The sequence below is a fragment of the Rana temporaria genome, chromosome 11 (genome assembly GCF_905171775.1).
Source record: "Rana temporaria chromosome 11, aRanTem1.1, whole genome shotgun sequence".
Taxonomy (NCBI): Eukaryota; Metazoa; Chordata; class Amphibia; order Anura; family Ranidae; genus Rana; species Rana temporaria.
The window spans coordinates 7,860,040-7,884,204 of NC_053499.1; the positions used below are offsets into that span (position 1 = coordinate 7,860,040).

The 24,165-nt window shown below is 45.5% G+C and overlaps 1 protein-coding gene across 1 annotated transcript in view; it reads left to right on the forward strand.

Annotated features, from left to right (window-relative positions):
• Nucleotides 1–24,165, forward strand: part of GALNT18 (polypeptide N-acetylgalactosaminyltransferase 18) — a 332,395-nt gene that overhangs the window by 291,130 nt on the left and 17,100 nt on the right. Inside the window, exons 9-10 of the mRNA XM_040327959.1 lie at nt 6,293–6,388; nt 20,002–20,166. Coding sequence (XP_040183893.1) covers nt 6,293–6,388; nt 20,002–20,166 — 261 coding nt within the window. The remainder of the gene's footprint in view (nt 1–6,292; nt 6,389–20,001; nt 20,167–24,165) is intronic.

The following is a 24,165-nucleotide window of genomic DNA, read 5'->3' on the forward strand; positions in this document are numbered from 1 at the left end:
GGTTCAGCTGGGCTCTCAGTTCATTGCATTTCCAGGCAAAGAATATAGAAGGTCTACCTAGCAGAATATAATTATATACAGGAGGTAATATCGGAAGGAAAGGCTTTGATAGTGAATGACTTGGGTACTTATTTTCATAGTGACAGTACTGTGTAGCAGTTAACAGTGGGGCATATTTTTTTTTTTATAAGAATAAAGATTTATTAGGTTTTATAGGTATAGTAGAAAAACAGCCGATAATTCCGGGGGAGATGCGGCCCCCACTCGGTACATAATGAATGGTGGCAAAGAACAGTAACATGCTGTGTACTCCGTCATAAGACAAGTACAATAAAAAAAAAAAAAAATCAATGAGACTGTTCTCATGGCTGTGTCTTATATTTCAATGACTATTAATGAAGGCGGAGGCATCGGGAGGTGAATAGAATGGCGCGGTTCCCCATGTCGGGCCAGCAGGCTGCACTGAAATTCAGAAACCGAGAGAGTCCATAAGAGGAGATGAGAATAGGAGGAGATTAGAGGAGGGGTAGGAGGAGAAGTAGTACCGGGTGCCCAGATGGAGAGTGGAAACAGAATTGTGGGAAAGCTGCTTTATCAGGGTATTTTTTTTAGGCCCTTTTCACACTTGTGCGACCTGAAAATCGCACGATTTTGCCCCGACCTGAAGCAATGTCTGTGTAACCTTGAGTCGCATCAAAGTCGGACCAAAGTAGTGCAGGGACTACTTTAAAGTTGCAGAGATATGAATGTAATTAAGTAAAAATCCAATAAAGGAGACCAAAGAGTTACCAATCCCAGTATAAGTATATGTAGCGCTACCCCCGGAGGAGCCGCTGATTGGATTTGGGATCTGCGTTTTTAAGTTACCTCTATACTGTGTCTAGGGGTGATGGTGGTGATGAGAGCAGTAACAGAATGTCCATACCGGTGTTTGACGTTTTCAATGCTTTTATTTTCCGGTCAAACACGACCAACATGACAACTTGAGGTAGACAGGACGGGTTGGTGAAGGAAGAGCAACTTCACAGAATCAGGCTATGGATAGTAAAGGCAGTCCTGCCCTATAGCAATGGTATTTGTCTACGTCGCCACTCCAGCCGGAGTGGGCGAAGTGCCCCTGGACAGACCTCTCCCACAGGCCTGGCAGCCAGAGCGCCACTTAAAGCTTCCGGGAAAGGAACAAGTCTCTGCCACAGACTTGGCTCTAAATTAGATTTGGATGACAAGATGAGACCCCTGCCACAGGTCTAGTACTTGGAAGTTAGAACGATAGAGCAAATCCTCCCAGTATGTCTTTGGGGTCACCGACTGACAGCTTGAATGTGACCTGTCAGTGTCCGGTGCCCAGATCCCCGATGGTTCGTTCAAGCCCCGTTGGATCACTTGCCTCTGTGTTCTCCTCAGACCGACCCCCCACCGAACAGCACCCAGCTTGGGATCCTCTCAATAGAAGTGGGGACCCAGTAAGTCACTGGGGCCTCTTTGCAGCATCGGCCGCCCCGGGCTATGAGAGCCCAGAGTCAGGAACTCCGCGTAGCACGCTACCCCGGCCTGGTAGGCCATAGTGGTGGGGCCCGTGATGTGCGCACACCCTAAAGGTGGGTGCCGCACCTGGAACCAGGAACCCGCTAAGAACCCCGAACAATGACCTTCGCCACAGAAATACCCCTCCCCAGCATGCCCCGCGAGGGAAAACTCCTCTAATTGGCTGCTGAGAAGAAGCGGCTCTGCCTGGACCAGAGATGAGACTATCCCTGGAGCGCAGACTGACCCACAGGAAAATCCAGATTTGGCGACAGACAAATTTGTAAAATCAAGGAATGAGAGCAACATAAAAAGCTCTATTTGTGGGGAAAAAAGGACGCCAATTTTGTTTGGGAGCCACGTCGCACGACCGCGCAATTGTCAGTTAAAGCGACGCAGTGCCGAATCGCAAAAAGTGCTCTGGTCTTTGACCAGCAATATGGTCCGGGGGTTAAGTGGTTAAGAAGAGATGATCATACGGCCTCTCTCTCTCTCTCTATACAGACGAGACAAGTAATTTTCCCACCCGATACAAAAACATTTTCATCTGTCATTCGGGTGCGGAGACACTGGCCCGCGTCCAAGGTTAAAAAGTCCTCTCAGACAAAGACGCGCTAAATATCCGAGCTCGCGGTGGCAAGTCTTGATCTCCCCGACATAGATTGGCAATCATGTTTCATATTATGGCCGGAATGAGTTTGTTAATCAAATGGGACAGTGAATATCTTTTTCTTTGCTTGAAGAAGCAGATCCAATTTCTCAGGCTGGTTTGTCTTTGATTAATATGTCGCTTCATCCCAAAGACACTGACTTTGGCGTACCTCGTAAAAAATGTGCGTCTACGTGACCCTCCTATTGATTGTACTGCTTAACCCCCCTCCCCTTCCCCCTCCTAGTATCACGGAATGTCCTCTATGACTGTTTAATGCAAATATTATTATTGGGAGGCTTTGAAATATATAGCAGCAGCACCGGCAGTATATTTTGCATTGCTTTATCAATAGAGAATTCCATACAGGCCATTCATCTCTGCCCAGCAGAGTTTACACATCGGATTTCTTTACCAAAGGCAAGCCGAGACACTGGGAATACATCAGAGAGGAAATATTCAATGTAATCTTCTTTCAGGAATCACTTAAAAGAGAAGTATGGGAATTTCTATTTAATCATACTTGCCTAGGTCACTGTTTCTCAACCTCAGTCCTCAAGTACCCCCCAGCAGGGCAGGTGTAACGGTCACCACCGTTTACGATTTCCATTCCATCAACCAAGACAGCTTATCCGACACTCCACAATCCAGCAGACAGGACCCATTGGATGTTCCCCAGAAATAACGAGACAGACAGCTCTGTTACTGGTTCCAAAATGAATGAATCTTTAATGGTAAGCTCTCAGGTTTTCATACAGTTACAAGCATGCTTCAGTAAGCACAGGGACAAAGACACACTCCACCCACACATCACACAATGGGGGGGCTAACGAGTCTCCAATACACATCCCACAGACTTTTCGGCACCGATCTGACATAATTAACATGACCTAATTACTACACCTGAGAAGTCAGACATTATGACTCTCACCTGCTATTCACATCATATATTATCATCAATAGTATTTTGACACCATACAGTGTCATTAGCATCCACAATGAAAGGTCTTTCAGAAGCCAGACTTAATTAACACCTCAAAGTTAGACATCTGACCTTTACAGACTTAATTAGTACAATAGACACAAAACAGTATTATCATCACACAATGGACAATGAAATATCTTAGGAGCCCCACTCAATTAACACCTCAACAGTCTATTGACCTGTTCATAAGGAACAACTTGTAATATTTCAAGATATCCTGCAACACATGAATTATCATTAATGTCCCATCTCATGTAATCCATGATATCATTCCTCAGTCATCCTATGCCTCTATCTGACATAGGATGACCCTAGACCCAAGAGTCATTGCTGAAGCTGGCACAGGAGTACCCCACATCCTTCAAAAGTCTCTGGGTGTCACGGGCCATTCCGTTACAGCAGGTTTTGGGAATTTCTCTAAAGCCTCGTACACACGATCGGATTTTCACACATTGTGTGATGACATGTCGGCTGTTGTCAGGAAAATCCGACAATTGTTGTCGGATTTTCCGTAGTTTCGTGTTTGTTGGTAGACAATTATTTGCCGTTTGTATGCATGATAAGTTCATGGCAAAACGCTCTTCGGACAAAAGTCCTAAGCTTTGTCCGCTGAAAATCCGATCGCTGGGTGCCAGGCTTTAGATAAAATAGCGGTCCAAAATACCAAGCCATTGATTCTGATTTAACCATTTAACAATTGCGCGGTCGTGCTACACTGTACCCAAACTATTTTTTTATAATTTTGTTCCCACAAATAGAGCTTTCTTTTGGTGGTATTTGATCACCTCTGCGATTTTTTTTTTTTTGCCCAACAACTAAAAAAAGACAGAAAATTTTGAAAAAAATAAAGTTTTTATTTTTTTCTGTTCATTTGTTTTGTAAACAAGTAAGTTTTCTACTTTGATTATGGGCACCGATGAGGTGGCACTGATGGACACCGATAGGCGGCACTGGTATGCAGCACTCATAGGCGACACTGGCCCGGATTCAGAGAGCAATTGCGCCTGCGTAACCATAGTTACGCAGCGCAATTGCTTACTTGCGCCGGCGTAACGAATGCTCCCGATTCAGGAACCTCGTTACGCCGACTGCAGCCTAAGATATGCGTGGCATAAGGCTCTTATGCCCGCATATCTTAGGCTGCATTCTTGCGATGGCCGCTAGGTGGCTTTCCCGTTGTGCTCAGCGTATAAGTATGCAAATTGCATACTAACGCCGATTCACAACGTTACGCGAGCCCTGCGTACGCAGTTTTCGCGTAAGGCTGCCCCTGCTATTAGCAGGGGCAGCCAATGTTACGTATACCCGTCGTTCCCGCGTCGCGAAATTTGAACTTTACGTAGTTTGCGTAAGTGAATCGTGAATGGCACTGGACGCCATTCACGTTCACTTTGAAGCAAATGACGTCCTTGCAACGTCATTTGCCGCAATGCACGTCAGGAAAGTTTCCCGACTGAGCATGCGCTCTATGATCGGCGCGGGAACGCGCCTAATTTAAATGATTCCCGCCCCCTACGGGATCATTTAAATTGCGCGCGCTTATGCCGGGCATTTTGCCGGAGCGCCCACGCAATTTACGGAGCTACTGCTCCGTGAATCGCGGGTAGCGCAGAAAATTTGCGGGGGCGCAGGGCAAAAACGTTGCCCTGCGCCTCCGTAAAAAATGTGCAAAAGGTACCTGAATCTGCCCTACTGATGTTGTACTTCTCTGCAAGGAAGGAAAGTAGTCTCTATGGGGAACATGTGGAAAATTATTTAAAAAACAAATTCAGAACAAAACAAAATTGCACATGTCTAGGGTTTAGTGACACTTTAAAAAAGGGGAAAATATCATTTCTCAGTGAGTCAAAGTTTACCTTAAAGCAGAATTAAAGTTTTTTTTGGTAACACTTTGCAAGTTCAAAAAAATAAATAAAAATGCATGCCATTCAGACAGTGAATATTTTATAAATATAACCCAGTAGTTTTTGCATCAGCATTTGCACAGCCATCACAAATAATCCCTGAAATGTGTTGAATATGTTTATTTTCTATGATTGTCTGCTCCATTTAGTAGCCCTAATGCGGTATTTTTTTTTAACTTTTGTATTTAAAAAAAAAATAATAATCTAAATCAGGATCATACCACATTATGGCCACTAGATGGAGCCGACAATCATAGGAAATGAACATATTGGACACAGTACAAGGATCATTCAAGAATACTTAATACCATTCACACAGCAAATGTTCTAAAAAACAGACCCTTATGCGTCGTGTGGCTTTTTCGAGAGGTTACTGTGCAGGCATAGAGAGGCCCGGTCTGTATGACCTCTTGGTTTCATGCATCTCTGAAGGCTACATAGACTAGAGGTCACCATCACTGCACAGAATAGTGTGGCCCCTCTCCGTCCTTTCCTATGTTTGATAGACAACTCGGTAACTCAAAATAGCAGCAGAAGAGGAGTATTCAGGTGGGGATTGAACCTCCTTCATAGGTGTGCGCAGCCTTTTGCATTAGGGTGTGCACCCCAAAGCTCAAACACACTACTGATCGCTCACTGTGTTCATTCAGAAAGGGAAAGGGTCAGTAAATTACATATTTATCAGCCCCTTCCCTCATTCATCCCAAAACATCCCTGCAGCAACAGCCATCAGGAGAGGAGGGAAGCCAGCAGCGGTGTGGGGGGAAGGGGGGAGCCAGGGCTGTATGGGGAATCTATGCTGCACAGGGTGATTAGGGTGTGCCTGGGCACACCTGGCACACCCTGTGCGCATGCCTATGACCTCCTTGTTGTACTTCTCTGCAAGGAAGGAAAGTAGTCTCTCTATGGGGAACATGTGGAATTTTTTACATCACCTCTCTGAATATAGACCCCCTTCCCCACCTCCCACTAATGCCGAGGAACAGACTTGATAAGAAGCATGAATACCAACTTTTCCAAGTTTTCCAGAAGAGCCCCGTCCGTATGTTGGCTCCCTGTCCTGGGATCACAGCATCAGCTTTATTTGAGTGACAGAAATACTCCCTCTAGTGGCCACATCTATATGATGAAATGTAATTGGAGTTTCTGCTCTATGGCGGAGTTATTACAGATTTTTCTGTGTTATCCATCACATCCAATAACACAAAGGTTTTTCTCTAAATTTTGCAGCTGCAGAACTCCCTGAAAACAGACCTGTGCCTTGACCAGGGGCCGGACACTGACAATATCCCCATCGTCTACATCTGCCATGGGATGACACCACAGGTTTGTTTTCTTCTATTTATGAAAAATGTTTATGTCAATGGAGTGCTTTAAAAAAAACAAAAAAAAAAACAATAATTGTTGAATAGCTTGCCTTAAATACCAACATTTTCTGATGTGGAGGCGTGCATCAGTATGCAGTACAGAAAGATTGCTGCAATCTGTGTGAAAGCAGCAGTCTCTCTACAGCAGTCCCCACCTTATTGTACCTTTTTTCTCAGAGAAAAGGTGCAGGATGTTACACTCCCACCCCCAGACCATGCTGGTCTCCACCCCCAGAACCGCCCCCTTTAGAGAACAGGGAACCAAGTATAATCTTGAGGGGCTATATAAGTAATTTGTCTGGAATGTAATAAAAAGCAGTAAAATAGGCAAAAAAGAGGCACGCCCCATGTATCCAGCAAAGAGACGCGCCCCGTGTATCCAGCAAAGAGACGCGCCCCGTGTATCCAGCAAAGAGATGCGCCCCGTGTATCCAGCAAAGAGAGGCGCCCCGTGTATCCAGCAAAGAGAGGCGCCCCGTGTATCCAGCAAAGAGAGGCGCCCCGTGTATCCAGCAAAGAGACGCGCCCCGTGTATCCAGCAAAGAGATGCGCCCCGTGTATCCAGCAAAGAGATGCGCCCCGTGTATCCAGCAAAGAGAGGCGCCCCGTGTATCCAGCAAAGAGACGCGCCCCGTGTATCCAGCAAAGAGACGCGCCCCGTGTATCCAGCAAAGAGAGGCGCCCCGTGTATCCAGCAAAGAGATGCGCCCCGTGTATCCAGCAAAGAGATGCGCCCCGTGTATCCAGCAAAGAGAGGCGCCCCGTGTATCCAGCAAAGAGAGGCGCCCCGTGTATCCAGCAAAGAGAGGCGCCCCGTGTATCCAGCAAAGAGAGGCGCCCCGTGTATCCAGCAAAGAGAGGCGCCCCGTGTATCCAGCAAAGAGAGGCGCCCCGCGTATCCAGCAAAGAGACGCGCCCCGCGTATCCAGCAAAGAGTCGCGTAGCCAGCAAAGAGACGCACCCCGCGTATCCAGCAAAGAGAGGCGCCCCGCGTATCCAGCAAAGAGAGGCGCCCCGCGTATCCAGCAAAGAGAGGCGCCCCGCGTATCCAGCAAAGAGAGGCGCCCCGCGTATCCAGCAAAGAGAGGCGCCCCGCGTATCCAGCAAAGAGAGGCGCCCCGCGTATCCAGCAAAGAGAGGCGCCCCGCGTATCCAGCAAAGAGAGGCGCCCCGCGTATCCAAAGAGAGGCGCCCCGCGTATCCAGCAAAGAGACGCGCCCCGCGTATCCAGCAAAGAGACGCGCCCCGCGTATCCAGCAAAGAGACGCGCCCCGCGTATCCAGCAAAGAGACGCGCCCCGCGTACGCAGCAAAAGACGCGCCCCGCGTACGCAGCAAAAGACGCGCCCCGTATAGCCAGCAAAGTGACGCGCCCCGTATAGCCAGCAAAGAGGGGCGCCCCGTAGAGCCAGCAAAGAGGGGCGCCCCGTATAGCCAGCAAAGTGACGCGCCCCGTGTAGCCAGCAAAGTGACGCGCCCCGTGTAGCCAGCAAAGAGGGGCGCCCCGTAGAGCCAGCAAAGAGGGGCGCCCCGTATAGCCAGCAAAGTGACGCGCCCCGTGTAGCCAGCAAAGTGACGCGCCCCGTGTAGCCAGCAAAGAGGGGCGCCCCGTGTAGCCAGCAAAGAGGGGCGCCCCGTGTAGCCAGCAAAGAGGGGCGCCCCGTGTAGCCAGCAAAGAGGGGCGCCCCGTGTAGCCAGCAAAGAGGGGCGCCCCGTGTAGCCAGCAAAGAGGGGCGCCCCGTATAGCCAGCAAAGAGGGGCGCCCCGTATAGCCAGCAAAGAGGTGAATGTGAATGTGAATGTGAATGTGAGTTGGGGACCTTAGATTGTAAGCTCCTTGAGGGTAGGGGCCGATGTGAATGTACAATGTATATGTAAAGCGCTGCGTGAATTGACGGCGCCATATAAGTACCTGAAATAAATAAATGGATTTAATACATTTGTACAACGTTATACCTTTACTTTATAAAGTATATATTTTTTTTTATGGTCCGATAATAAAATGTACGTCATTTTATTATTTCTCACTTATACTCTTTCCTTGTGCGTTATTATATACAAATAAGCATTATATTTCTCCTTTTTTAGAAAGCCAGATTTTTGTACAAAGCTTACAATGATTCCTGTGTGTAAAGGCCCCCAGCTCATGAGATCTTGAACAATGACTGTACCTTGCTGCGCTTAAATAGAAGGCGAAGTGACGGAAGACAATCTCCCCCCCCCCCCCCCCCCGCAGAGCCTATTTAAGCTCAGGAACAGACGTAATTGAAGTAACTGAATAATTGCAGCCTAATGCAAATAACTGCGCCCTATTCTCCTATGGATCCGTCATTCCCTGATAAAAGTCAATCTGGGAACAAATGTAAAATTTGAGGCCTTTCGGCTGCTCGCGCTGGGGGGGGGACCCATTTGACGTCTGTTCTTTTTTTGGAACGATTGTCTCAGTGGCATTGGTGTGCCGGTTATGTGATGTTAAATGGGAAGCTATCCATTGTCTGCATCTAAACTCACTATATAGAGCAGAATCCTGTTGGAGAATATACTCTTTTTTTTTTAAGCATTTATCTGTAGTAGGTAACAAATTTGTCAGCAAGCTCGCAGCCAATGATTTTGGCTGTAAACCTGCTAATGGCTGTAGCCAATCCCAGCACAGATCTGTGTGCATTAGGAAACACACAACACCGATATATAGGCAGATTCACAAAGACTTACAACGGCGTATCGGTAGATACGCCGTCGTAAGTCCGAATCCGCGCCGTCGTATCTTTAAGCGTATGCTCAAATTGAGATATGCTTTTCTGTTGCTAAGATACGACCGGCATAAGTCTCCTACGCCGTTGTATCTTAGCTGCATATTTATGCTGGCCGCTAGGGGCGTGTACGGCGATTTACGCAGAGAATATGCAAACGAGAAAGATACGCCTATTCACGAATGTACGCACACCCGTCGCAGTAAGATACGCCGTTTACGTAAGGCGTTTTCAGGCGTAAAGATACACCCCCAAAAAGATGGCGCAGCCAATGTTAAGTATGGACATCGGGACAGCCGTCGAATTTCACGTTGTTTACGTCAGCCGATTCAGAATGGGGCTGGGCGTAGGTTACGTTCACGTCGAAAGCATTGACTATTTGCGACGTGATTTTGAGCATGCGCACTGGGATACGTTCACGGACGGCGCATGCGCCGTTCGTTAGGCGCGTCATTTACGTGAGGTCACAATTCATTACCATACAACACGCCCACTACAGCCTACTTTGAATTACGCGCGCTTACGCCGGCCCATTTACGATACGCCGCCGTAACTTAGGACGCAAGTGCTTTGTGAATACTGCACTTGCCTCTCTAAGTTGCGGCGGCGTAGCGTAAATAAGATACGCTACGCCCACACAAAGTTAGGCCGCCCTACGTGAATCTGGGGATTTCAAATAGGGTCCACTTGTCCGTTTTTCAGGTAGGCCCGTTCAGAACTTCAATTGTCCTCTATAGAGTGGTGGGTGTAAACGGACAGGTTTACAGCTGCCGACATCAAATTGGATCCACAGACCCAGGATCGGGGTGGCCGCCCATAGAGGAGAGCGGGGCTGTGTCCGTTGTTCCCTCTGCATAAGCCTAGAAGACAGGGACCTGATATATCCGCCTGCGCAGCAGGGACCAGCAGACCGATTCCCTATTGAGCAAGCAGATTAAAAGCGGAACCCCCCCCTTGGTGTGAAAGGACTCTTGCTGTTCAGAGCTGAAATCAGGAAGAAAAGCCAGCCAGGCTGTGAGTAAAAGCAGCACACATACAATTGTTAGGCACACAGTTGGGCCGGGTTCACGCCGTCCCCGCATGCGGCTCATAGCAGGGGTCCAGTGCATGCTGGTTCACCGGTTCAGGTCCCATTTCAGCCAGAATTTTGGGCTAAAATAGAACCTGAAACGCACCAAAAAAAGGAACACGTTTTTCCGGCACACCGCACCGGACCCGCTGCGGAGATATGTGAACCGTCTCCGTAGAGAGCCAGTAGCATTCTCCTGCTATGCGAAGGAGAAACACGCATTCATTTCGCATAGGTGTGAACCCGGCCTCAATCTTTTGATTGCCCTCCTGATCACTCCTGTCAACCAGAAATGGTAAAAAGTGAGGAACAAATGCGCTACTGGGAGTTATTGAAATGAAAAGTGAATAAAACATAAAACGTGGAAGCTGCTATATCTGATAGTGGTCACTAAAAACAGATATCAATCTCTATTTTGACACCAACAAAGGTGCACAATTCCTCCCGATGACCCTAACAATGGGGCACAATTCCTACTAATGACCCCAGCAATGGGGCCCGAATGGCACCGATGATGGGGGAGAATTCCTCCCAGTGGGACCAATGATGTGGCACAATTCCACCATCTGGGAGGAGTTCTGCTCCTTTCTTTGTGTCAGATGGGGGAATTGTACCACATCATTGGTCCCACTGGGACTAATTCTGCCCCTTCGTTGGTGTCATTCGGAGGAATTGTGCCCCATCGATGGTGTCCCTTGGCCCCATTGTTGGTGTCATTGGGAGGAATTGTACCCCATCGTTGGGGTCTTTGGGAGGAGTTATGCTTCTTTCTTGGTGTCAAAGACCAGTGTTGCCAACCGTCCGTATTTTTACGGACAGTTCGTAAAAACTGGCACTTTTTTTCCCCCGGTTCTTAAATGTCCGTAGTTGCGGGAATGTGCCAGTAAAAATTGCCGTGATCGGTTCGGCTTGGAACTGTGCATGTAGATTGGAGGCAGGGGGTGATGGTGGCTGCGGTGGCACCGCAGAGGGGGGTGGAGGCAGGGGGTGTTGGTGGCACCGCAGAGGGGGGTGGTGGCACCGCAGAGGGTGGGGGATGGAGACAGGGGTTGTTGGTGGCACCACAGAGGGGGATGGAGGCAGGGGACGATGGAGGCAGGGGGTGATTGTGGCACCGCAGAGGGGGGTGATGGCAGGGGGTGTTGGTGGCAGAGGGGGGTGGAGGCAGGGGGTGTTGGTGGCAGAGGTGGGTGGAGGCAGGGGGTGTTGGTGGCAGAAGGGGATGGAGGCAGGGGGTGTTGGTGGCAGAGGGGGGATGGAGGCAGGGGGTGATGTGACTAAATAATTTGCTCCTATTATATCGAAAATAACAAAAATATGTTTTTTTTACCTTAATATCTACCTAACCTCACATTGCTATTTGCCCAGCGTACTTGTTTGTAGCCTAAATACTGAAATTTGCACCTAAAAATGTAATTTAGTAACTTTTGTGAAATGCCAGTAAAAACGTGGCTGTGCCAGTAAATTTCAATCTGGTAGGTTGGCAACACTGTCAAAGACCCCAACGATGGGGCACAATTCCTCCAAGTGACACCAACAATGGAGCCCAATGACGGGGGAAAATTTCTCTCACTGACACCAAAGATGGGGCATCATTTACACCCACTGGGACATTTTCAGGGACTCTACTGCTGCCATGCACTATCCTACATTGATGTCTTTTAATGCCTACATAACTGTAAGTGTTTTTAACCAGTATTAAACTTCCCTTTTTTTGCGGAGTTACGCTATGTGCCTTTTATTTTCCTCCACATACTCTGCGCAAGCTTTTCCACTTCCATGAACCATCCTCCAACTGGAGTTACCCTGTCCACCTGCTATTAAGTGAAAACTTCATCGTTGTTTGCTGGTTGAACGTTTTGGTGTGGTTCGGTTTATCTCCATATTCAACTGATTTTAAGCTCTATTGATCCTTTGGGCATAAGCTCATTTGGGTCCATCGCATCCGGTAAGCCTCCAATGGTGGCGGGCGTTATCACTTATATTTCAGTTTACTCTGGATCACCGTGGGTGTCGTGTCACTGTTATTGATTGATCATCTCACCTTCACTTTCACGTTTATTTTGGTGGACTTTGATTATTATATTTTTAATTAATGTAATTGAAATATATGTCCACAGTGTTTTTCACACACTGATCGACATTCTTCAAGCCAAGATTTCTTCCACTCATTTATGGACTTATACGTTTACACATATATGTGTTCCATATAGACATTATTGTTTAAACACTGTCAAAGACCCCAACGATGGGGCACAATTCCTCCAAGTGACACCAACAATGGAGCCCAATGACGGGGGAAAATTTCTCTCACTGACACCAAAGATGGGGCATCATTTACACCCACTGGGACATTTTCTACTCACAATGGCTACAGTCCGGCCCCCATGAAGTCTGAAGGATGGTACCCTGGCCCTTTGTTTTGAAAGTTTGGAGACCCCTGCCCTAATGTAATAGGCTGTGCACACCTATACCTGGAATTCAGTTTTACGTTTGCAACCTCTGATACACCTGAGTGTACCTGATCACTTTGGGTGCTCACTCTGATATAGAAGAAGCTCACCCCTACACAGCCTGGAACAAGTCGCCCAGCCGGCCGGCTGACATCTGCTAAAGATAAAAATCCATTTTGGACCTTTTAAATATACACTGAAAATCCCTCCGAGCGTTAGATGAACACGAGGCGCAGAATGTGGAGCAGCGGCAGAACACACGGAGGGGGGGGGGGGGCGGGAAGAAAAAAAATAGGTCAATCTACAGAAAATAATAATGACTTGTGGGATTTTTATGAGTTACATAATCCCCCCCATAGGCTTTCACATGATAAATTACACAGACCAATGAGAACGCACCAAAGTGCTGATTCCAGGGATTTTCCAACATCTTGCAATTAGAACACGAGAGGCTAAATAATGTACATTATGCGATACGCAGAAATAATCTTTTATCTGGATTCCAAGAAAAAAAGACAGACATTATAAGAATGTATTTGAATATTTTGTTTCCAAAATTTATTTATAACCCTCTTATGCGCAAAAAAAAAAATGAATGTATAAAGGTCATGTCGGCCTTTACAATTCCATAAAAGAAGGAGTTGTCGTGCAGAAGAGGATTAAAGGAATAATATTTAAAGTTTTGTTCATCTCATTGATAACCGGGCACTGTATCGGGGGGGGGGGGGGGGGGGTCTTAAAAAGAACCCTTCTTCAGGACATAGGAGTCTGGCAGCCTGCCCAGAACAGCCAGAGGAAAGCGGCTGGTAGCTGGCGGCATGAACAGGTTGCGTTGCTTTTAAAAGCCGCCGCGCTGTCTTTTTTTTTTAAATATTGGCGTCTGCCATGCTGTATGCTTCACCCTGAGGAAGTAGACTCCCCATTTTAGGCACCTGCAGGGTCTCCTCTCTACAGTTTATGAATACCTGCCCGACCCTAGGGCCAGTACAATCAGCATGAGAACTGAGCTGAAAAAATAAGACTGCAGAAATTATTATGCTGCATTATGCCCGAAAAATTACATTGTTTAACCACTTAAGCCCCGGACCAAAATGAAGCTAAAGGCCCAGGCCAGGTTTTGCGATTCGGCACTGCGTCGCTTTAACAGACAATTGCGCGGTCGTGCGACGTGGCTCCCAAACAAAATTGGCGTCCTTTTTTCCCCACAAATAGAGTTTTCTTTTGGTGGTATTTGATCACCTCTGCGTTTTTTTTTTTTTTTGCACTATATACAAAAATAGAGCGACAGTTTTGAAAAAAATGCAATATTTTTTACTTTTTGCTATAATAATATCCCCCAAAAATATATAAAAAAAAAAATGTTTTTCCTCAGTTTAGGCCGATACGTATTCTTCTACCTATTCTTCATAAAAAAAAAAAAAATCACAATAAGCGTTTATCGATTGGTTTGCGCAAAATGTATAGCATTTACAAAAAAGGGGATAGTTTTATTGCATTTTTATAAATTTTTTTTTTTTACTACTAATGGCGGCGATCAGCGTTTTTTTTCATGACTGTGACATTATGGTGGAGACTTCGGACAATTTTGACACATTTTTGGGACCATTGTCATTTTCACAGCAAAAAATACATTTAAAATGCATTGTTTACTGTGGAAATGACAATTGCAGTTTGGGAGTTAACCACTAGGGGGTGCTGTAGGAGTTATGTTTCACCTAGTGTGTGTTTACAACTGTAGGGGGGTGTGGCTGTAGGTCTGACGTCATCGATTGTGTTTCCCTATAAAAGGGATGACACGATCGATGCAGCCGCCACAGTAAAGCACGGGGAAGCCGGACTTCTGTGTTTGCAAGCGATTGTGGTGAGCAGGAACGAAAGGGTCTGAGCCAGAGGTGGCCATGTGTGTGTGTGTATATGTTAGAGCTGCACGATTCTGGCTGAAATGAGAATCACAATTTTTTTGCTTAGAATGAAGATCACGATTCTCACAGCGTAAAATCTTTAACATTTATATATATAAAAAAAAAAAAAATGGGCCAACTTTACTGGCTCATTTTTTTTTTTTTTTAATTCATTAAAGTAATTTTTTCCCAAAAAATTGCATTTAAAAAGACTGCTGCGCAAATACAGTGCAACATAAAATATTGCAACAATTTTCTAGCAAAGAAAAATAATGATTTTAACTTGAAAAGAGCTGTCAGAAAAAGGTTTGGTGTTTAAGTGGTTAAACGTTCCTAATTTACATACAGAAGTTTATTCCTTTGATGTACAAGTCAATGTGATACAATGTTTAGACTTAACATTCCACTGATAAAGAATGTTTTTAAAACTTGGCAGGCTGCCCAGACTTTGGCCCAGATTCTCAAAGACTTACAACGGCGTATCTCCAGATACGCCGTCGTAAGTCCGAATGGCCGCCGTCGTATCTATGCGCCTGATTCATAGAATCAGTTACGCATAGATTTGTCGTATCTTGGGGTGCATATTTACGCTGGCCGATAGGTGGCGCTTCCGTTGATTTCCACGTTGAATATGTAAATGAGCTAGATTCACGAACGTACGTACGCCCGTCGCAATTAGTTACGCCGTTTACGTAAGACATACACCGGCGTAAAGATAAAGCTGTTCTCTAGGTGGCGCAGCCCATGCAAGGTATGGACGTCGAAACAAGCCTATCTTTTTACGTCGTTTACGTAAGTCGTACGTGAATGGGGCTGTTACGTTCACGTCACAGGCATTGAGCCGGCGTATCTTTGGGCGTAAATATGATGTGATACTGAGCATGCGCGCGCATGCGCCGTTTGTTCGGCCATGCATCTACATGGGGTCACGCTTAATTTAAATACAACACACCCACGACCTGCCTACTTTGAATTACGCGCGCTTACGCCGGCCGATTTACGCTACGCCGCCGTAACTTAGGACGCAAGTGCTTTGTGAATACAGCACTTGCCTCTCTAAGTAGCGGCGGTGTAGCGTAAATAAGATACGCCACGCCCGCACAACGTAAAGCCGCCCTACGTGAATCTAGGCCTTTGACTTTTGGCTGAGAGCAGAGAGGAAATTCTTTGCATACCAAAGTGCAGAGAGAAAATTATTTTCATGTCAAAGATCGTGAAACCCTGTGTCAAGAATCGCAACGGGAAAAAGATCGCGATAACGATTCTTGACAATTAATAATGCAGCTCTAATATATATTATATATAGTTTGGGGGTTTTAAGTAATTTTCTATAAAAAAAATACTGATTTTAACTTTGAAGCAACAAATGTCAAAAAAAGGCCTGGTCTCCAAGTGATTAAATTCCAACAAAGGAAAGCTCTATGTGTGTGAAAACCATGATAAAAGTATAATTTGGGCACAGTGTGGAATGATCGTGCAATTGTCATTCAAAGTGTGACAGCGCTGAAAGCTGAAAATTGGCCTGGGCAGGAGGGGTAAAATTGCCCGGTAGGCGAGTGGGGTAAGGAAGGGCAGTGTGCCCAAAACTCCTGTAGCTGGATTCAAAAAGACGTGCCTATCGTTAGGCAGGCGTAGCGTATCTCATATACGCTACGCCGCTGTAAGTTAGAGAGGCAAGTGCTGTATTCACAAAGCACTTGCGTCCTAAGTTACGGCGGCGTAGCCTAAATGGGCCGGCGTAAGCGCGCCTAATTCAAAGTAGCAAGGCAGTGGGTGGTGTTGTATTAAAATGAACCGTGACCCCATGCAAATGAGAGGCCGAACGAACGGCGCATGCGCCGTCCGTGGACGTATCCCAGTGCGCATGCTCCAACTTACGCCGCAAAGACTTATTGGTTTCGACGTGAACATAAATTACGCCCAGCCCCATTCAAGGACGACTTACGCAAACGACATAACATTTTCAAAATTTGGCGCGGTTCCGACATCCATACGTAACATTGGCTGTGCCATCTTTTTGGTGGAATAACTTTACGCCTGAAAACGCCTTATGTAAACGGCGTATCTTTACTGCGACGGGCAAGCGTACGTTCGTGAATAGGAGTATCTCGCTGATTTACGCATTCTAGGCGTAAATCAGCGTTGACGCCCCTAGCGGCCGGCCTAAATAGAAAGCCAAGATACGACGGCGCAGGCGGTCGTATCTTAGCTAGATTTAAGTGTATCTCAATTTGAGAATACACTTAAATGTACGACGGCGCAGATTCAGAGTTATGACGGCGTATCTACTGATACGTCGGCGTAACTCTTTCTGAATCGGGCTATTGTTCTTAGTTCTTGAATAAAAAGAAACAGAAAGAGCAGCACTCCATCCCCTTTATTTGTTGGGAAAGAGAGAGTTTTATTTTTTCAGCTTCTCGAACGCCGTCCGTTATCCATTGGGGGGATTTCCCTTCACTTTCTACCTGAAGGCACAACAGAGAGCGAGAGGAAATCTCTCCAAAGTGAGGGAAATCCGTCACCACAACAGCCGTCCCCAATGAAAGATCTCCCCTCTCTTCCCGAGGGAACTCTGTTTTCTATTTCCTCATCACGGTGACCACGACACGTAGAGAGGACCAATCTTCCCAGCGGAGACACCGAGATCAGTGGGGGGAACAGCAGGGAAATGTATAGATTTTCCACTTACTCTACGAAAGAAGAAATCCCGGATACAAGTAATGATTGGAGTGTATTTGTCATGTATTGTAGGTCAGTCCCTCACAGCTAACAACATACTTTATAACAGATTTCTTTTTCTTTTACATGAGAAGGAAACATTATTGCTTAGTGACATCCTAATCATACAGATACCAAAGAGATGAATGCAGAATATTACATTGTATCTCCTAGCACCAGCATGAAGACAGCTTTTATGTAAATATATATACACAACATACATTTTTGTAAATATTTTCTTGTATCTTTTCATGTGACAACACTGAAGAAATGACACACTGTATCTACAATGTTGTGTAGTGAGTGTACAGCTTGTATAACAGTGTACATTTGCTGTCCCCTCAAAATAACTCAACACACAGCCATTAATGTCTAAACCCCTGGCAACAAAAGTGAGTACACCCTTAAGTGAAAATGTCCAAATTGGGCCTAATTAGCCATTTTCCCTCCCCGATGTCATGTGTCTCGTTGGTGTTACAAGGTTATTTTGAGTTATTTTGAGGGGACAGCACATTTACACCGTTATACAAGCTGTACACTCACTACACAACATTGTAGATACAAAATGTCATTTCTTCAGTGTTGTCACATGAAAAGATACAAGAAAATATTTACAAAAATGTGATACTGTACACATTCATTTCTGTGAAGAGATACAATTGGGTGTTGACCGACTTTGTGCCCCAAAGACAACTGATATTTTTGCGCCCAATAGAGGCGCCAAAAAAACCTACCGTATTTATTGGTGTATACCGCACACTTTTTTCCCCTTAAAATCAGGGGAAAATCGTGGGTGCGCGATATACGCCAATACCCGCGCCGTGTTTTTATACTGGCCGCCGACATATACCGAGCGCAGTACACTCGGCCAGGCTCGGCTCCACTCGCGGTCACGCCCTGTGCCGCCTCCTAGCCTTTATGCGAGAGGAGCCGAGCGTGCCCGAGTGTACTGCGCTCGGTATATGTCGGCGGCGGCGTCCAAACACAGTGCGGAAAGCAGGGATCGGCTCAACAGCGCGGGAGAAGCGGGGAGGACACCACCAGGGCTGCAGACGGACGCCAGGGCAAGACACCAAAACTGTAAGTAATTCAATTTTTTTTTTTACAGGAATTTCCCTTCTACATTAGTGGTGCGCGCTATAGGCAGATAAATACGGTATTTGTTATTTTGCTGCAGCTACACTTATATGCCCATGTATGATGAAGCATGGTTTTGTTGCAGCTCCACTTATATGCCCATGTATGATGAAGCATGGTTTTGTTGCAGCTACACTTATATGCCCATGTATGATGAAGCATGGTTTTGTTGCAGCTCCACTTATATGCCCATGTATGATGAAGCATGGTTTTGATGCAGCTACACTTATATGCCCATGTATGATGAAGCATGGTTTTGTTGTCACAAAGCAGAAATGTTACGGAATAGAGGGCCATATGAAGCCTGGGTCCTTATCAGAAATCACCCACATGGTTCCCTAAACATAACTCCTTCCAGAAGAACCTCCTAAGAGCCTTGTCACTTTTATAGGGGAAGATCTATAGAAAGCTCACACAGAGTTTCCAGGAGAAGATGTCACTTAAACGAGCCCTCTCTGCTCCCATGCTGTTCGGAAGACCTCTAATTTGAGAGCGCGCAGGAGGAAACATTCATCTTCCGTCTCAGCTGGGAGCAGGTTAAGGTGCTGCATAAGCACTTTCATCAGATGTTTTATCCACGCCGTATTTGCCGTGCGTCGAAAACATACCATCCAGACAGCAAAATTACACACAATATTTTGCATCGTGCTGTGAATCTTACAGAGAAAACCATGTAAATTAGAATATGTAGGAAGGTTACGTCCCCCGTATGCGGTTCTTGTACGGCGCCCTGACAATGATGGAACGCTGTAATCAATGCGTGCTTCTACACCGAGCAGATTGTGTAATAATACTCCGATCCTCCTTGCTGCGTATGAGAAACCGAACACACTAATGAGACACCGTACCACCAAATATATACATTTACAGTTGCAATAAAAAGTATGTGAACCCTGTTGGAATTTTATGGATTTCTGCACAAATTGGTCATTAACCACTTAAGACCCGGACCTTTAGGCAGCTAAAGGACCCAGCCAGTTTTTGCGATTCGGAACCGCGTCACTTTAACAGACAATTGCGCGGTCGTGCGACGTGGCTCCCATACAAAATTGGCGTCCTTTTTTTCCCCCACAAATAGAGCTTTATATTGGTGGTATTTGATCACCTCTGCAGTTTTTATTTTTTGCGCTATAAACATTTTGAAAAAAATTCAATATTTTTAACTTTTTTCTATAATAAATATCCCCCAAAAATATATAAAACATTATTTTTTCCCTCAGTTTAGGCCGATACGTATTCTTCTACCTATTTTTGGTAAAAAAAATATCGCAATAAGCTTTTATCGATTGGTTTGCGCAAAATGTATAGCGTTTACAAAAAAGGGGATAGTTTTATTGCATTTTTATAAAAAAAATGTTTTTACTGCTAATGGCGGCGATCAGCGTTTTTTTTTCGTGACTGCGACATTATGGCGGACACTTCGGACAATTTTGACACATTTTTGGGACCATTGTCACCACCCTAACCCATTGAATCTTTGCATTTTTAAAGAACTTCAGTCTTGTGCATAATGTGGATCTGATGTTTTTTTTTTTTTTTTTTCAGAATGTTTACTACACCAGCATGCAACAGATACATGTGGGGGTGCTGAGCCCGACCATCGACGATGACGACAACCGCTGTTTGGTGGATGTCAACGGCCGCCCCCGACTGATTGAATGCAACTACGCCAAAGCAAAAAGGATGAAACTCTACTGGCATTTTATTCAGGTACGTCGCAAGTGAATACCAACACCATGATATGTGGAAGATATGGGTGCCCTCAAAACACTCTACAGACAGACAGGCTGCCAGAAATACTGGGACTTGTTGTTCCTTAAGGTATGGTACTTTTACATATTGTGACAGACCTAACAAAGATGGGGGCTTCTGAAGAGGGCTAGGAGTAAGCCTCTTGCTCACTGACATGGTTAGGTCTGTCACACGTTAACATGTCCCAGCTTGGACCAACTGTGTATATACCAAACCTGTGTGAACCCTCTAGAACAGGCAGCACTAAATGGTGGACCGCGGTCTACATGTGGACCGAGTAACAGTCCTATCCAGAACACAGCCTCGCCTTATAGATGCCTGTGTATCTTCTCCCGGCTGCTGGCTCCCCTGCCCACTGCTTCTGAAATCATTCTCAAGGAGGGCACAAGGTGAGAAGAGTGGCAGGTCTGAATAGAGGGTGGGACTTTTCCATTTGGGAAGTGGGTGATTGGTTGTTAGACTGCGGGCAATCCAAGCAATCATTCACCACCCTTAACATGAAAAGTCCCGCCCTTTGTCTTGTGCAAGAAAGACAGTGGGGGGGGGGGGGCGCAAAGTTCTGCAATGTAATGAAAGGGACAGGAGTCTCCAATATGGAGGCAGGACTGTGATGTAAAGAGGGGTCTGTTGTGTAAGGGGGAATGTGAAGTAATGGGGGTGGTAATATAAAGGGACGACTGATGTAAAGAAGGGGCAGGGGGGATGATCATGTAAAGGGGGTTGTGGTGTAAGGATAGGGGGCTGTGATGTGAAGGGGGGTCTCAGATAGAGGGTCCGTTGCAGGGGTGGACTGACAACTCATGGGGCCCCCAGGCTTACAGTTAGCAACCACACCAGGAGGCAGTGCAGAGGCAGGGCAGCTAAAATCTCAGGATTTTCTTTTTTTTTTTTTTTTTTAATTTTCCTTTTTATTTCGTTTCTTTTCCAAGAAAAAAAAGCAAGAAAGTGATACAGGAAACATAAGAAGAGGACTAAGCATAGTCCTATACATCAACATATGTATGGAAATTATATTTATTCTCTCTCTTCAACTCTATTTACTATTCATAATATCTGTATCACTACTAGTTTCAATCCATTCCTCTATAATAGACCAAATACTTTCTACTTCTAAACTAAATTTCAGACTACCCGAGTATTCCATCTCCCACTAAATATCCATTTATTCTTTATCTAAAGTACTAATTCCCTCCTTATTCCCGCAGCACTTCCTTCCTCATTTTATCCCCCCTTTCCCTCCCCCCTTATCCCTACCTCTAGACCCCCTTCTTCCCCCATTCCCCTCCTCCAGCCGTCTATCCTCAGGCCGGAGAGAAGAATTAGGAGAAGAGAAGAGAAAAAAAAAAAAAAAAAAAAAAAAAATTCTTAATAAGACAATACAATACACCCCTCCCCTCCTCCGCTGTCCTCCAACCGTGCGCAAAATGTTCTCTCTCCTATTTTCCTTCTTTCTTCCATCTACTACCCTTTATCTTATTCTCCTATTAGCTTTTTACCTTCCTCCGACTGTAAAAATAATTCCCAAGGTGCCCATATCATTTTAATTTGCTGTTTCTTATCTATTGTTTTTGGGAGGAGTTTCTCCATTATCCCTATTTTCCTTACTTTTTTCAGCCACATAGATATTGGAGGTGCCTCGGGGTCTTTCCATTTTGTTGCAATGCAACTTTTCGCCGCATTTATCAAATGACACATCATTGATCCCTTATATCTCACCGGATATATTTCAGCATGATGTAGTAGAAAAAACGATGGGTCATCTGGAATATGATATTCCGTAAATTCTTGTGTAATTCTCCGTACTGTTTCCCAGAATTGTTGTATTATTGGACATCCCCAAAATGTATGTAGCATTGTCCCTTTCTCCCCACAGCCTCTCCAACATCTATCTGACATTTCAGGAAAAAATGTGTTTAAACGCGCTGGCGTATAGTACCATCTTGTTAATATTTTATAATTTAATTCTTGTATTTTCGTGCATCTTGAAGAATTTAATGCTAAATTTATAATATTTTGGCTTTGTATTGGGGAAAAAACTTGGCCTAAATCTCTCTCCCATTTTACTAGGCTCGACATTCTAAAGTCTTCTGGTGGTGCAGTCAATAATATATACATTTTAGAGACCATATGGGCTAGTGGTTCCTTTCCTCCACAGTACTCCTCAAACTTTGTGAGTGCCCGTTTATACTTTTCTGCACCATCCAGAGTCTCCAGAAAGTGTCGTACCTGTCGCGCTTGCCATATCGGTATCTCACCGCTCCCTCCCCTTTGTGCTATTTCTCCTATTGTCATCCACCCCCTTTCACCCAGAAAGTGGGAGGCTTGAAATCTACCCTTTTCTTTTAATTTCTTGAGTATATGGGATTCCAAACCAGGCTGGAATTCTGGATTTCCTATTATTGGGTAGAGGGGGGAATTATTCGTTGAGAAATTCGGATTATGACATATTTTATTTCCAATCCATAAAGTTGGTCCTATCGTTGGGTGAGTTTTAACTGTAAGGGGTAACGCAGAATAGCACCATATTGCCCTATCTAACGGTACTGGGCACATTTGTTGCTCTATCTCAGGATTTTCACATCAAAAGCATGTCGGTTTCAGACATATCAGGGACAGATGTAAAAAAACACAGATTTTTACATACTGTCCCTGGTTTTATTGAGCCTGGCAACCCTGATAGGGCCCCCTAGTGGCATGGGGCCTTCGGGCAGTGCCCGAGAGCCCCAATGGTCCGTCCGCCCCTGGTCCGTTGAGGGTTTGTGACGGAGCAATACCAGAGATACAAAAAATGGGGGAACCAGGTTTGGAATCAGGAACAAAGGGAGCTGGTACAAGGCAGCAGGGTACAGGATACAGGGGGGGGAAGGATAAATTAGCAAGCACGTCTCTGGCTAGCAGGCAAAACACTAAAGCGCAATGGTACAGTAGAAGAGGAACTAAATACCCTCCCAGCAGCCAGCATCAGGTGGAGACTGATTTTTGGATCTGCTGGGAGACACCTGCTGATGAACACTGGAACATCAATCCACCACCCAGGGAACCACAGTGCCATCAGCAGGTGATCCAGGTCCTGACAAAAGGGGCCACGAAAGTTACCCTTTTAAAAATAACGAACCCTTGAATAGATGCTGCCGCAGTTTTCTACAATCCAACCCATGGCCCAGTTCTAAATCATCCTGACAGATAGCTGCAGCAGCACTGTAGTACAAACAGTTCTCATTTCAGACACTTTGTCATCACGTATGCAGAGATAACTTAGAAGGGACGGTGATGCATTTGGGTCATCGCTAAAGCTTCAGTCTGGCGTTTGTCGGCGTGTCACAAGCAGAAAGAGATTTTGCGATTTCTGAAAATAGAAGCAGACACATTTCTCTTGGCCCCATCAAACAAATAGATTCTGGATTGTGATCAAATTTTGTTTGACTTGGAGATATTGAATGTGACAAATTGCCAGATCACGGTGTCCTCCGTCGCGCGTTCATTACAGACACAGGTTCTGACAGCAGAAACGGGGTGAGAGATCTGACGTTCGCGGGAGGTCAATGCAGGAATGGCTTTCAGGGGCCGAGCGGCCAGAGAAAATTGTATTTTTTATTCTCAGGGTAACGTACAAAAAAAAAAATTGATTAATTTTCATCCTCAAATGCACAAACCACTCGGTGGCCCTTATCCGTTGTCATCTTCCTCTCAGACAGAGTCATTTGGCACTTAGAAGCCGAGGTTTCCAGACAGATAATACAGATGTACAATTTGGAACGGCGCAGCAGGGAAGGGAAGAATATCCTGTTAGACGATTTGTGCCACTTAGTGAAAAGAGGACAACAACGAAATCACCCCGCACTTGTCGTAGTACATTAGAGTGCGAGATTCTCCCCACTATAATGGATTGTAAATGAAAAATAAGATACTTTATGGAAATGACCCGATATTACGAGTCACAAATAGATGTGTGATCCC